Below are 15,660 nucleotides of genomic sequence, written 5' to 3'. Positions count from 1 at the left end.
TCTCTTCCCTGTGGTATTGTTTTCATACCTGAAGGTGAGGAAGCTGCAGTCCTGTGCATGGTACCTGGGTAGCCAGCACAGGGCAGCAGAGTGAGGGAATGGGCCAAATCTGTGTCAGAACTCAAAATAATTCTGTTCATTTCACCATGTTCCTCAGTCTTCTCTGTGAAATCAGGGCTCTGGGGATGATAAGAAATTTATATAGTAAGTGAGAAGATCTCGGAATTGAATATTTAACTAATAGTCCATGTTACAAAGTCACTTTTTCTATCACAACTTAAATTCTTCCAGAATGCTATTTGGCTAAAAGCCCCAGGATGAGGTATTATGCTGAGTAATAGCTTCTATTTCTAAAAGCATAGTTTCTGTGTCTATTGATTTTTAGAAAAATGGTGCAATGGCATTAACAGCTGGAAGTCTTTTCGACTGTGGTTTGGTTATTTAAGAATTGGAGGGGAGAAAGGATTTTATAAACGGCCTGCTGTGTAATTTTGAAGTGATTACCGTAATACAAAAGGAAGTTGCTTCGCAATCGTTGTTGGCACAAGCGTATGATAAGGGGTGCATACTTTAATTTAGGAGAGCAAAGACATTGATTTATGAACTGACTTACGTGGAATTTCCTCTTAACAGAGTGCATGTGTTAGATCACAGGAATTCAGCCTCGAGATTTACTGCTTCCATGGCTCCTATTTTTCTCAGCTCCAGTTCTTAGATGAGCCTCCCTTCGGGTCGGTTTGCTGCTCTGCCAATATAATGTTCACAGTTCACAATCTTAAGTCACCTCTACCATCCTTCCTCAAAATTTTTATATCACCTTATTCTCTGTGCAATGGATATATTTTTTTAAGAAGTAATTAATATCCTCTGCCATTATCAGATATTATGTTGTCCTCTATTAAATCATTTCACACCATAGGCTTGGAGGATACCCAAGATAATTGGAGGAAGTGCATGCAGGTGCACTGTGAATTTTGAGCTGAGAGCAGATTTTTATCGTTTTTTTTTTTCTTAAACCATAAAAAGCTATTTTATAAAAAGAGCAGTACTTATGAATGCAAGTAAGAATGCTGCTAAGCTGGTGTGTGACTGAGCTAAATATGAATGAAATTTCAGAAGATAAGGGTGACATTGAAATGCTGGAGAAGAAGGGGGGAGCAGAAAGTACAGTAATCTTACAGACAAAGAAATGTTAGACAGGCTGAACTGTTTTGAAAGATACAAAAATGAGGAAATTCCAAGTCCTTAACAATTTCCATTTTCCTTATTGCAATGTATGCTTAAGGTTTTTTCCAGTATTTTTTTTAATCACAGTCAGAGGACAGCACAAGGCTCGGAACTGAGACTGTGATAACTTCTGTAACAGTGTGTTCACATACCAATTTTGTTCCACAGAATCGGAAAAAGGATGATACAGTGTCTAGTAACATGAAGGAGTTGGAGAGCACCAGTAGAGAAAATAATTTGAAACAAAATAATGGAAGTCCTGGAGAAGAAATAGCACAACTGAAAAATGATGGAGAACAAGAACATAATTCAAGTTTTGCTAAAGAGGTACAGAACTACTCCTTATTAAACTGTTTGTTAGCTTGTCTTGCAGTAAAAAAGTATTTTGAGGCACACACACCAGAGTATGGGAAAATGAGCCAGTTCCTTTTGCTTGGAAGATAAAGACTTCTTGTTGGATAGACGGTATTCCATAGAGATTCACAAAATTACATTGAATTTTCATGTATATGGTCTTTAAATAATAATCATTGACATATTCATTGCTTAGCCTACCCCAGTGTAATTTTTGACAGCCATTTAATGTCCCTGGATTTTTGTTTGGTTGGCTGTAGTGCATCAAATAGTTTATAGAAAGCAGAATAAAGCTGGCACAACAAATTATACATGGAAGTAGGCAGTACCTGTACTTTTAGGTATTTGTCACTGGTTTGATTTCTGTCTTGAAATAGTTTGAAACTCACCTGGCAGGGAATTACCTTGGTATTTCTGGTACTGAAGTGCCCTTAACACTCAGCAGAACCAGACTGACTGTGAAGAATGGATTACTAGAGTTGCTTCTACATAATCACATCCTGCTTATAGGTTTTTTTTTAAAGTATTGTGTAGAGGTTTTTTCTTTTTCTATACCCATATTCCTCAGTTAATCACTTTGTACTTTTCCTTTTCCTCACTTTTCCTTTTGTTTTCCTATTTCATATTTAGTTTTTTAAAATACATATCTGATGGAGAATGGTATAAAATCAAATAACTAATTTAATTGTTATCCGTTAAAAACACTTCCTTATTGAGAAGTTATCATTAACTGTTGCTTTGTTAAATATGCAAATATTTCAAAAGGAAAATTATGTAATACACTCAAATTGATCACATGTAATCAGAGACCTTTAAGAGCAGCATTCATTCTTATCAACAAAATATTGCAGTATCTGGAATCTCTGTTGGCATCATGAAGAGAGGGATAGCATGAAAAAACAGGCAGGCTGCAATCCAAAGAGTTCAGATAAGTTCTGGAAGTTATTAAGTCAAGCCCTGCCCATAGACTCTGGTATAAGTTTTAGGATAACTCTATTAACCTGCATGGTATTGATAAAAATTTCTTAAGTTATGTAATTCTGAGTTACTAAGTATACATGATGGCAAAATTTGTCTGTTAATAAAACTGTTTCCTGGTACTGTATTTCTTATCTGCCACTTAGTGTGTGTTACAGCCTTTTGTTTCATGATTTCAATTTTTTTATAGCTGTCCAAAGCTGATGATCTTTTATCAGATGCACATGTTGTATCTGACTCAAAAGAAGTGAGTAATGAAGAGAAAGCAGAAAAGAAAAATAAATTGGAAGAAACACATGATGGTGATATAAGGTAAAAATCAAACAAGATGTTCAGAGGCTATTTTAAACTTCCATGTTGTATTTATTATCTGAATGGACCAAGCAACTGCCATAAATACTGACAAGGTATATTTATATGGTTTTGAGTGGTTTACATATAGGGAAATCTAGAGGCTTAAGTGCTGCCGGAGTTCAGTAAGAGGTGATGAGTTGGTGGGTGAAGCAATGGTTATTTTCAAGTGTTGTCCCAGTTATAAACAGAATTCGTTCATAATCCTTGTTTTGGCCTCCAAAATGTGTTTAATAATGTCAGTTCAAGCTTTGCATCAATTCATTATGAACACTTCAGCCAGTGCTTCCATAGCATGCTCTTTATTGCTGATACTGAGGAGCAAACTAAACATCATACTCAACATCTCCTGCTTTAATTTTTACCTCACTACTTTGCAGCATTGCAGAATTAGAGGGATATTATATCTTGGATAGTTCTCTCTAAGGATTCATAACTTCAGTGTAAGTTGCACTGCAGGTCCTAAGTGAGTTCTCACATTAGGTCGTAACTGTCACAGGACCCTTCAGCAATAGGAAACTGCAGGAGTATATAAAGGAAAGGAATTTAATTCCAGGTGCCTTTTTAAAAGTGTAGCTATACAAAGTAGAAGGGTTTCAAAATGCCTGCTTAATTTATGCTACCTGGACTTGCAAGTTGCAACTTTTTTCTATTAACGGGAGAAAATTAAATTACAGCTCCTATACTTAGTGGTTAACACCTGAAATTAAGTTAGAGCGAGTTCTAAACGCTGTGCTTTTATTAAGCAGCTTGCAGAGTGTGACCACAGTTGCAAACCACAAACCCAAAACCAGCTCAGAAGAAAGTGAAATACTTAGTGCTCAAGAAGAAGAAGGGATTGTGTCTTCATTTGAATTAGCAGCACAGTCTTCAAAAGGAAATCAGGCAGCAGCAGGTATGGAAAAGAGTTTGACTGAAGCACAACTTACACAGTACATATGTAAAACTTTATTTCATTTTGATTGTGTCTTTTGATGCTCTGAAACCCTTGTGAATTGGAAGTGCTGAGCTAGTCTACATGTGAAGTGAACAGTTTTATAACGTAGAGAAAAATAGTTTCCCAGTGGACAGCTACAGAAATCCCTTTTTTTTTGAGGTTTTAATATAGCTTTTATAGCTGCTAATTCAGGGATTTAAATAACTATGGCCAGAAATTGAGTCATACTGTAGTTGTTGGTTGGAGCAAATCCTTCCTTTTTCATCTCAGTCCTGGATATATATAGATTTTTTACCATTGCTCCCTGCTGCTGAGTGGCCTTAGATATGCCCAGGATTGTGGAATCATTGAGGGTTTCCAATATTTTAAACTAGCAAGTAAAAGACCCCAGTTTGGTCATGTTTTGGGGAGTAAGAAAGATGAAGAAACAGGAAACACTGCCTGTCTAGTACAGTGACTGGTGGTGGACTATTCTGCAAGAAGAGAAGACTGGAATAAAGCAAAACTGCATGCAATGAAGGAAAAAAAGGGGGAGGGGGGGCTGGAGTGAGTAGGGGAGGAGGAAGGGAGAAGACAGAATTCAAGACATTATTAGGATATTTGCTGATGGGAATGGTTAAGCAAGCCAAATGGTTCAACTTACGGATATAAAAGGTGATCTGGACCTTTGTAGTGCAGTCAGCAATCCTTTCTGTGACTTAATAATCAAAACCAGAACTTGTATGTACATTTTGTACTGCTCAGCAGAATGAAAAAGCTGAGTTAATCTGAGCTGGGATATGAAGGTGGGTCTGGGCCTATCCCAACTACTTAAATTTTACTTGTTTTTCCCTCTCTTTCTTGGCAACATAAAACATCAGCTTTCATGTGTTTGCTGTTCTACTAGTTATTTCTAAGCCTGATTAAGGATCAGCTATGCTTTCCCATGAAGTTGTGCTTTTTGTGCTGATCAGATTTTGAGTCCTTACTTGTGTAGCTTTCATTTGTTCCTACTTACATTTACCATGGCTTAAAATGGTGATTTTCAAGCTTATCTTTATTATGGCTTCTCTAACTTGTACTCTTATTTATTTTGCTGTATGACTTGCAGTGAAAAGTTTGCCTTCTTCGCCAGAATCGTCCTTGTCACCAGCTCCATCCACACAGACACAGCTCACAGAAGGATCACATTTCATGTGTGTATAGTTACAGAGAAGTACGTTCTTTTTTTTTCCCACCCCTCCTGTTCCTAATATTCTTCCAGGTATTTGAATTCTGTTATTTTTGTGAGAAACATCTGTAGCTGATACTCAGCAAGACAGAGTTACCTGCAGTGTTGAATATAAATCAGCCAGAAAGCAAACAAATCCCTGTATTGATTTGCTTGCAAGGAGTGCATTCTCCATCCAGCTACAAAGAGAAAGGGCTAATTGGTTTATCAAGCATGTTCTCCACAACTGGCAGGGTAATAGCCCTTGGAATTACACGAGAGGCCTAAGCTGTTACAAAACAGGGAGTTAAGGCATGAGCATCACTGCACAGGTGCAAATGAGTCTTGGTGCTTCAGTCATGGTAATGGGCAAAGTGGGCAACCAGAGCTCAGACTTAGTGATGCACAGGAGGGAATGGGCTAATGGCCTGAAGAATTTATGGCTTAAGACATACAAACAGCAATTGAAAAACTTTTTTTTTTTTCTTTCTATAAAGAAAGCCCTACACAGCTGCTGTTTCCTGTTGTAGTGGGTGATTGCTTCTAGGAATCAAGTTAGAAAGCATGAGTTAGGCTAGATTTACATGTTCCTACCTGTGATGTTACCCACTTAATGAATGGCAATGGAAATATAAAGTATGTGTTTGTTTAGACAAGTGTTTAAGAAAATTAGTAGGATATCAGTGTGAATGCTTCAGCACTTTACCAGCATTTAAATCAATCCACATTTCTTTGTTGTCAGGAAATGTCTGTTTAAATAAGCTTTCTACCAAAGAATGAGCTTTGTTTCAATGGCAATGTTAAATGCCATAGCTAATGTAACTTAAGAAACCTTTAAAATCAAGAACAATTTAAAATTGAGACATGTTCAGTCATTTAGCATGAGGACATCTGAAAATGCCTTTTTTTTAAATTTGCTGTACCAATCTCAATTGCCAAGGTTTCATCTTAGCAAAATTAGACTACTTAGTCATCACAGATAGCTTTTGCATATGAACTAAGGGCAAGAAACTGTTTTAAAAAAAAATCTGTTTAAAAGAAAAAAAGGAAAATTATTTTATTATTTTTTCCTTTTGAGAAAGTGGAAAATGCCATCTTCACATTCAGTCCTGACACTGTTCCTGCCTTCCTGATGGGCATGGTCTGGCATGATTAGATTTAGCTTGAATTCATGTACTTTTATTCAAAATTTTTATTACAGAACTATTTAAAAAAAATGAGTGGGACTTTTCTTCTGGAAATACTGATTTGTGTTAATGCTTTTCAGGTTCACTGTGTAAATATACACACATTTATCATGCATCTCCTTTTTAAACAGGACAAACATTCCCCCACCAGCTGAGTTTTGGGTCAGTAATGAAAGTGAAACTGCACTGCTGGATTCTGTCCGTAGGCACAGGGCACCTGTCAGGACGGGGAGAGCAACCAGAGATTTATCACCAATTGCATTAATCTGCTTTCAGCTCAGATGATCAGATCAGCAAATTCATTTTCTTTAGCATTTATGCTAAATAAAATAGAAATAAATTGGAGAAGGGAAGGCGCTCATTTGGTGATCTGCCCCGTCACTTAAAGCCCAAGGCTTGGCCCCCTGGTGAGGTGTATCCCCGCAGCCAGTACTGCAGGTGGAGCATTCCTGTGTTCAGGAAACTCCTACCCTCTACAGCCCCTAAAGAGGCTTTAATTGCCTGGGACAGGATGGTCCATCTGGGATGGCACTTGTCAATCTGATGCTCTGCTTGCACATGCCTCACCGTGCTGGGGAAAGGATCCCAGAACTTCAAACACAGCCCTCATGGCTCTTTAGTCTTCGGATTGAGTTGGAAAAAGCTCCTAACCATGTGCATGTACACTCCACATCGCTGCATGTGATGCCTCTGTTGATTGTTTCCTTGGAGTTCCGAAACAAATTCATGCCATGAGCTGGGCTTAGCATACAGAGGAGATGGATGAAGCATAGTGCTTGCCTGCACTATTTACTGCCCTTTCCTTTCTGGGGCTGTGGTTCCAGTTTTCCAGTGCTTTGCTGAGAGATTCTGGCACATCTTTTAGCATAAAGGAATTCAGCATTCCTCATTTTCAAGAAGTCTTATGTGGCAAAGGGAACTTCCAAGCTCTAGGATCAGCCCTGTTCATATGCAACCAAATGATTCAGGCAGCATCTGGAAAATATATAGTAGATTTCAGGGAATGAAGAGGTAATACCTGTATTTGGCTTTTACAGTCAATTAGAAAAATGATACTCTTGGCACGATGCCGGGGGGATTTGCCTTAGGAAATTGGTGGCACAGGATATTGTAGGACTAAGGAGAAACCCCTTAACACAAGGCTCCTTTTTTGTCACAGTCCTTATTTTGCAGAGACAAATCTCTGTGTGTACCACTAACACTGTTCGATTTTAAGCATTGCATTTTCACTGAGTAATGGAGGGATAATGAAATTTTATACGGCACCTGGATTCAAAGCTCAGGAACATTTTTACCAATGAACTGTTGAAAACTAGTTCTAGAAGTCCTTGCAGCAATTACCAAAACACAGCAAGCTCTGGGTGGAGCACTTGAACTATGTTGCCAGTACAGTGTAGCAGCTCGACAGTTCTGCATCCCTCTTCAAAATGTGCCTGTCGTTTCTAAGACCAGTTAGGATCTTTGCTACTATTACTGGTTTTAGGTGAAGAGCATTTGGAGGTGACCATGTGTAACAGGATAAAACTCTCAGAGTAAATAGACTTTCATTCAAAGTGGTGTAAATTTGAAAAAAATCTTGGTTTTGCTTCTTGCTGTCAAAATATCTTGACAGCAGTATTATTCATCAGGAAAACAGGTTTTGGAAACAGCTGATTTCTAAGATACTTTATTATGTTCTACACCTGCATTGCTAGGATGAGGTCAGGAATCCTTTGCTGTGTTTAATCCCCTGAGTTCTTTAGACAATATTCAGTTGCTAAAATAGAGTAACTTAATCTGTGTCTGTCTTTCAGCACTAATGGCTTCTGTTGAAACAATTCATGCCTGAGATGTATGGACCTGACCTATGAAAATATGAGAAGATATTGTACAGTATATTTTAAATCTATGAAATTCATAGTTCTGATGCTTTTGGCCACAGAGCATCGTTTTATCACTTCCTGGAAAATGTTTATTCCAAGAGAGCTTTAAATGGCCCACGTGTACACTCAGCAACCTTCAGATTGTTCTCCTGATACCAGCTTGCTGCTACGATTTCTGTGCACATAAAATAAAGGCTCTTTTTAATGTGCAGCCTACAGTCAGAACTTAATTTGCTATTCTTCAGAGTTTAATGTTCTTTTAATTATGGATCATATAAGTTAACTTTTTTTGCTTCTTTTAGATGCATAACCCGGTTAATTTTACATATCACCACTAAACCTTGTTTTACACTTTTTAAACATTACAATTTATTGTTTTAACAATTTATTTGTAAAATTTTTATATATATATACATATAGATATATTTAAAATGTGCCATTTTTATTATTGCTTAGTAAAAGATGTCCTGTTTCTGCTGTAATGATTTCTTGGTCAGGTTGCAATGTCAGCAGTTACTGCCACACTTCTGTCAACATAGACATTAATGTTAGTGGTTACTTTTTCTTGACTAAAATGGAGTGTAGGTATTTTGAGGTACTGGGCTTTTCCTTCATGGGGTTAGGGTGTGTACAGCAATAAGCAGGTTTTCAATCCAGTACTTAGTTTGTGTACAAATGTAATTATGTTCATTGTGTATATATTATACAATGAGCACATACGATGTAAGTATAAGAAGCCACTTATTATTGTTCAAATACGAATGTTCATATCCCATTTCTTTTATATCATATTAAATAAATGTTGATGTTCTTAAGGACTTGTATGGTTAGTATTTCTTCCAGCAAACAGATGTCACACTGTGTTCCACCTTTTGATGTGGGGAATGCAACAATTCCTATCGCATTGGCAACATCACCTGTCAACCAGAGTAGCAGTGACAGACTCTTAAGAGATCCCAGTCTTCCTCTTCAGGGAGGAATTAAGGCTGCAACACAGAACAAAACAGACAACCTGAGACTGAGATGCAAGAAATACAGGTTCAGCTCCTGGCTCTCCCAGACTTGTGTTGTGATACTGGAATAATCACTTAGTCATTCTGTGCCTCCGTTCCTTGTCTGTTTACATGGGAGGTAATAGCCTGTCTTAGTGGGGTGTGGTGAGCAGTAATTCAATATTTGCAAATGCTGATTGCCAAGTTCAGTGGGGTTAAGGAGAGAAGTGTGACGATTCCTGGAGGCTTTGATATCTGCGTAGCATCTTCCAGAAACTGAAAGAAAACCTGAAATAATTTGTCAAGTGTTGTCACACTACAGATGTTACCAGCTTCGCTGTTCCATCTCGCGCAGCTGCCTGAATTTACCTGAGACAGAAGAGATTTAGAAAAGAATGCTGAGAAATGAAAATATTTCAGGGACAGTTTTTGAATCTAGGATGTAAAGCTAAGGAATCTTTTGCATGTTCAGGCAACTGCTGTGTGCTTCAGTGCATGTGTGTGCCATAAGTGGTAAGGCAAGTTTCACAGGAAGGCAGCTGCCAGCTCCTGTTGTACTTTTTTTATCATACAAATCATATCCTGATCAAGTTAATATTGCTGTTCTAGAGACTATATAATTCATTGTGTTTTTTCATAGAGGAGTGCCTGATACAGTCAAACAGTTTGGAATGACTACCATTGCCCCCCTCCCCAAGTAGGAGTTCATGTTTGTTGGATTCTGTTGCACTCCCAGCTCTGCTGCTGGTTCTTCCTGGTGCTCTTTGCCACAAGACACAGAGTTTGTTGTCTGGCTACTTGTTGTTCTGCCGTTCTCTCTAAAAAGTGAAAAAATAGGGATCAGAATTCAGCAGCAGAGCCGGGAGGGTCACAGTGAAAGAGGTGGCTGAAGGAAAGATGAATGATGATGCAGGCAGACAGCATCCAGCTGAAAAGTTACCACATCGCCCTCTTTTTTTGGAACAGCAGCCCCAAATTAGTGCATCCTTCCATCCAAAAGACAGAGGAAAGAGGAATGTGATTTTTATTGCTCAACCAGCCAAGGCTTAAGTTCAGTGGCATCACTGGTTGAACACCTGAGGCAAAGCAAATAGGACACACCCTGTTCTCTCCCTAACCCTTCTACAGAGAGCTGTTCGCTGTCAAGTTTTGCAATCTCTTTCTGCCCTTGCTGCCAAGGAAAGAATTGCAACCAATAAAGGAAAGAATGACTAAGTGATTTTTGGACATTTATAGATGTTGTCTGTGTCTAAAGCAGTTGTTGGTTTGGTGTATCTGCGAGGAATGTGCAGTTTATACAGGAGCTGGGCAAGGGGAGGGAGAATGAGCAAGTTTTGCTGATAGAACTGTTGGCAAAGACAGCAAAGGTGAATGATGCAGGAATGTAGTAATGAGCATAGACTATAATTTCACTTCCTGTGGGCACTTGCTGCAAAGACTGGGAGTTTCATTGGGTGCTCTGTTTTTTGTCTTATGGAAAAAAACATAATAAATGTATGGCTTTGTGTTATCACAGAGCATCTACTGTTTCTTACCTCATCAGAATAAGTCATCCCAGTGATCATACTCCTGAGATACAGAAATATCAGAATACTGATATGGTCAGCCTTCAAACATCTATTTTAAGTTTGTATCTAGGATATTTTTATATTTCTGACTGATTGCTTTATTGGCTATTGCACTGACACTTGTATATATGGAACATGCTTTTTTTTCGAAAGCAGGAGTCCTTGGGAATAATGCAACACATTCTCTACAGATGTTCATGCTTTTCAGAACCAATTACATCTATTTTTGTCTTTTGTTCACCATTTGCATTGTTCCAAGGCTACTAGAGAATGTGATTCTTTAAAATCCCTTAATAAAGTGACATTACTCAAAAAGTTATAGTTGGTGTCTTGGCAGTTCTTGTATGTTGTGGACTGGCTCAAAGGGAAAGACCTCACCAGGCAGCTGAAACCCAAACCTTGTTTATGTTGTTACTGAGGTGGAAAAAGTAGTCTTTGGTTCACATTTCCTCAGAAATACATGTCATAAAATGAGTCCAATAGGGTTCTATTTTCAGGAAATCAGAAAAAAAAATTGAAACATTTCTATCAAAATCACATTAATTGGACAGTCTGTGACAGAATTCTTATCCACCCCATTGGATCCACTAGATGTACCAGGAGTGCATACATGAAAAACATTAATGAGTTACACTGTCAGTAATAGATTTATTAACTTCTCTAGGACTTAGACTGGTGGCTTAAGTTGTATCCTGGTTGAGTAAAGCAGCAGAATAGAAGGCCTTTAATTAGTGATGCTGTTGGGGAAGTCTTACCTCAAACTTTTCATTATATTTTAAATATAAGGTGGAGGAGTTTTATTTTTCCTTTTCTAATAAACCGTAAGTAGCACTCATTCAGATCTCAGAAATGGCTCATCATGTCTTCTCTACACAATACTATTTGGTCCCTGTGATCCTGGATTGTGCTATAATTATTTTCTGAATTTATTCTAGGGTAGTTTAATCTTGTTTCAGTTTGAATCCTAAGTTAAAATGTTATTTTCCGTCCTTTAGAAAGTTGACATTTAAACGACCGATAAACAAATTGCCTGTACCTGGCATTAATAATATATCTGAAACAACTTAATCTAACTTTTTTAAGGATGCACATGGAGATAACAAAGCAACATCTGGCCTTCATTTCTTCTAAAATATGCTTGCTGGTATATCCTAGGAGCTGTTTGGCTTGTCCATATGGGAACACTGAAGAAGCTGCTACAAAATAAAATGGAATATACTGGTGGCTGCAAACAAATGCCTGACCCAAAATGAAGGCTCAAAGCAGCTGCTTTCTGAACTTGACACGCACAACTTGTTACCCAGCTGTTCCAGATGTGTCAGCATTCAAATGTTACTTGTGGAATGAAGGTTTTGGTACTTCTTTTTTTGTGGTGTTTCTTCATTCTGTGGTATGCCAAAGAAGATGTTTTTAAGGTCTGTCTAAATATTATCTGGCTGCTGTGGTGAAACTGCAAGCAACATTTAATTGCAGCTCTGGGTAAGTGACATCAGCACAGAGGTTGCTAATTGCCTCATGTGGCAGTCTGGCTAGGGATGTGTTTAAGAACACTTATTTAGGACAGATTAGGTTCTGTTTGGGATGAAAGTAAAGCTATAAGCAAATGGTGCTGTTTCCAGTGGACTGCTGTAGAGTATATCTGGACAAAACCAGATGTGGGATCATTAACTTCTTTATTACTGAAACCAAATTGAAAATAAGGAATTAATTTTTTCTTTTTGTCAAATTCTATCCAGATCCCCATTCTGTGGAACGGGAATACTTCAAAGTATTTCAGACTAAAAATGGAAACACCCTCTTGCTCTTTTGAAGGTGAAATGAGTACTGTTAAAAAAAATAAAGATAAAAAAGCAGACTCTGCATGTTTATATGTAGAACAAGCAAGATTTACTTACAGCCTCGAGGTTTGGTCAATGAAAACTTTGAGGAAAATACCTCATCCTCATCTGTTGTCATATGGTCACAGTGAAGTGACTGGTGCTGTCCTGGGCTCTCTTCTGCATCTTTAAACCCATTACAGCCCAGTGTGTAAAATACTCTGCATTCCTTATGTGGAGAAAAACTGCCTTATCCACACCCCTGTTGTCTGTCCCTACATGAGCAGCTGAACCCAAGCAATCAGTTTCTTGCTTGGAGTAATGAAAATCTGCAGGTGCTTATCATCCTGAAAGATTGAGTCAAAGCATATAATGAGAGACACCCAACATTTCCAAGTAACTTGCATCTGAATCCCCCTTATTTTCAGCACTGGATTCTATTTAGAAAAAAAACAGTTCTAAGTAACAGTTACATTACTAGAAATAGAAGAATTAGTAGGTACAAACAAATTCATAAGAATTTACTTGAGAAAATTGTCATTAATTGACAGGACATTTCAAAGCAATTGAGCGGGAAGAAAGGCTGCAAAATTCAGCGACTCGACTCTTAAATCACCTCTTCACAATATGAATTTCTGGTGAGTCTTACACATGTAGTAGACTGCTTCATACTGTGCAACTTTCTTCTTGGTAAATTCCCAAGTCAGCAAGAACATGGAGGCTGTTTCAGATGTTTTAGCTTTAAAGAGGCATGATTTTTTATTTCTTTTTTTTTTCTTTTTTTTTTTTAATATGCTCATCCATCTAGGAAGCAGCTGTTAATGGCTGCTGCGCTTACTGTTGTTATACACTGAAATGGTCTCATCTAGGCGGAGGGGAAAAAAGATGGCTAAACTTTCTGGTGAATGTTTTCTGACGCTGGTGACTGCTGCTATTTTGTGTTTGGTTTTTGGCTACCTGGAGAATGTCTCAGAGAGTTTGCACGTGCAAGCGCTGGAACTGCACAGAAGCCAGCTTGTAGGGGTCAGGTCTAGCTGCAAGTGTCATTTTGTGAGCAGGGAAATTGCCTGGAAACCAAACTCACCTTTGAATAACATTCCTGGCTGTTTTCTTAGCCTATGCCAACAGACCCATAATATTTTGTAACTGCTGTTTCCAGTATATTGTGCCTACAAATAATAAATATTTTTAATAAGAACAAAGTGCCTGGATAATGTGTGAAATCCTGATCACTGTTTCCAAGGTAGCAGCTGCAAATCAGTGAACCAGCCTCAGCCATTTAGGAGATTGCCTTAGTGAAGAGGAACTGGTCAATACTCATGGACTAAAACATTGGGAAAAATCATACTTGCTTATATAAGCTGATCCTTTGGAGTATTGGGAGGATAACTTCTCTGACCTCACAGCTTTTATTTTAAAACTTTTATTTCATTATCTTAAAGCTATTCAATTCTGTGTGATCAGCTAAATATAACCTAGCTAAACTCCATTTCCATCATCCAGATTTTAGGACGAGGAAGAACAGAGGTCATGACATTTTGATCATTTTTGCCTCATTAAAATCTTGCGGACCCCAAGGAGCACAGCTGGGTCATGTTTGTAAAAGGTGGGACTCTAAAGCCTTGCTCAATTTGAGCCATGCCTGTTTCACAGAAGTGCTCCACTCGGATTCCCATCCATCCTTCCCTGGCTGGCCGGTTCCAGGCTGGAGCACTGCAGTTATTTCACCTATGAACAAAATCCCTAGCTTTTACAACGTTTTCAGGCAATTAATCATAGGCGGTCTGTGAAGTCTAGGATCTCTACAGCTGATGCCTCCAAACTGTTAAGAAGATGACAGTGTACAGGAGTGAATCCCAGTTAAAGCTTAAGCACTGCAGACTCTCTAGGCAATTCCCAAACCCTTGGGTGCTGTACCTGCATCTTTGAGTGCAGCAAACCGGATTTCTGTGCAGTTGAATGGATTGCCTCCTCCAGCAACTGCTGAGGAGCTGTTGATTTTAAGGATGCCCAGCAGGCTGGGTTTGTGTTTTGGAAAGTGCTGCTGGCGATCAGTATTCCTGCAAGAGGAGGCTTTCCCTCCCGCAGCCCTCCCTTTCTCCTGCAGCTGGAGGTAGGCACGGCCTCGCTGGCTTGGGCTGGAAAAACACTGCTATTACCTGCTGGCCTTGATGCAGAAGCAGCCAGGCTTCCTTCCAGTGTCTGCCCTGGGCAGATAAGTTGTGTTAATGGGGAAGCAGGAGATGAAGGGCACGGGTGTTATCAGTGCAAGTTCAAGTGCTCACGCAGAATGAGAACAAAGTTAGCCCGGCTGCAGCTGCTGCTGCTGCTTTCCCACTGCAGCTTCCCTCCTTTTCCCTCTCAGCCTGGCCCCTTTGTCCTCACGGCGTGGTTGCCATTGTGTGGGAGTTTTAAGGGATGAAAGCGAGCGATCGCTGATGGGTGACATGATAGTGCTTTAAATGGGAATGCAGATTGCTCCCAATACCACGCGATGGAGCAACGCGGACAAAGCGAGTGGCGGCAGGACAATAGGCTTAGGATGATGGCCATGGCCAGAAGTGACGGACAAAAGAAACAAATACCAAGATGAGTTTAAAAAAATGTCCAGGACAGTCAAAGACCCCGTGGTCTGGGAAACTCTGTAACTGCGCAAGCTGTCCAGATGTGGCGGACTGCAGCTGACCTGTCATCTCAGTAATATTTAGTATCCCTTTCTCTTCCTTCTGGGAATCTGGGAGCTGAGCACGCGCAGGAAATCGGGGATTACAAACTTGTCTGAACTTTTCACTGCCAGACATTAACATGCGGATGCAGCAGCCTGTATGTAAATGATGTTATCGGAGCTGTTTTATGCATGTGTTTCCAGGATAAGAAAGGAGATTATTTCATTGTGTGAACTAATTACCTGTGAAGAAAAATTTAGGGCCTTTTTAATGTTAATGCCAGGCTGCATTTTCATTAACCTTCCTACTCAATGATGCAGTGTTGTGTGTTTATTGTGTATTTTCAAATGTTAAGGACTTGATCCTTTAACCTAAATGAAAGAAGTTCTTGATATGACTTTGCATGAACAGGTTTCTTTGCAAGGCTGCAACCACATCTCAGAGCCGTCTTTTGCCCAAAAAATGGGGTTGCTTCACCAAATGGAAAGACAAAGTGACTTTTAAATGTCGTGGTATTGCTGCTTAATGGTGC

At 39.0% G+C, this 15,660-nt stretch overlaps 1 protein-coding gene across 14 annotated transcripts in view; it reads left to right on the top strand.

Moving 5' to 3' along the window:
• Window positions 1–10,964, top strand: part of PLEKHA5 (pleckstrin homology domain containing A5) — a 274,307-nt gene extending 263,343 nt beyond the window's left edge. For 9 of the 14 annotated variants that reach the window (XM_032106163.1, XM_032106169.1, XM_032106165.1 and 6 more), the window contains 5 exons: window positions 1,396–1,554; window positions 2,750–2,871; window positions 3,660–3,805; window positions 4,938–5,022; window positions 8,017–10,964. In XM_032106163.1, coding sequence (XP_031962054.1) covers window positions 1,396–1,554; window positions 2,750–2,871; window positions 3,660–3,805; window positions 4,938–5,022; window positions 8,017–8,035 — 531 coding nt within the window. In that variant the 3' untranslated portion in view covers window positions 8,036–10,964. Of the gene's footprint in view, window positions 1–1,395; window positions 1,555–2,749; window positions 2,872–3,659; window positions 3,806–3,936; window positions 4,377–4,937; window positions 5,043–8,016 lie in introns of those variants that run through there. The other 5 variants (XM_032106167.1, XM_032106164.1, XM_032106180.1 and 2 more) reach the window with 2 other exon arrangements.
• The last annotated feature ends 4,696 nt before the right edge of the window (window positions 10,965–15,660 follow it).

The sequence above is a fragment of the Corvus moneduloides genome, chromosome 4 (assembly GCF_009650955.1).
Source record: "Corvus moneduloides isolate bCorMon1 chromosome 4, bCorMon1.pri, whole genome shotgun sequence".
NCBI lineage: Eukaryota > Metazoa > Chordata > Aves > Passeriformes > Corvidae > Corvus > Corvus moneduloides.
Note: the sequence above shows the minus strand (reverse complement) of the source record. Positions and strands in the feature narration are given on the sequence as shown.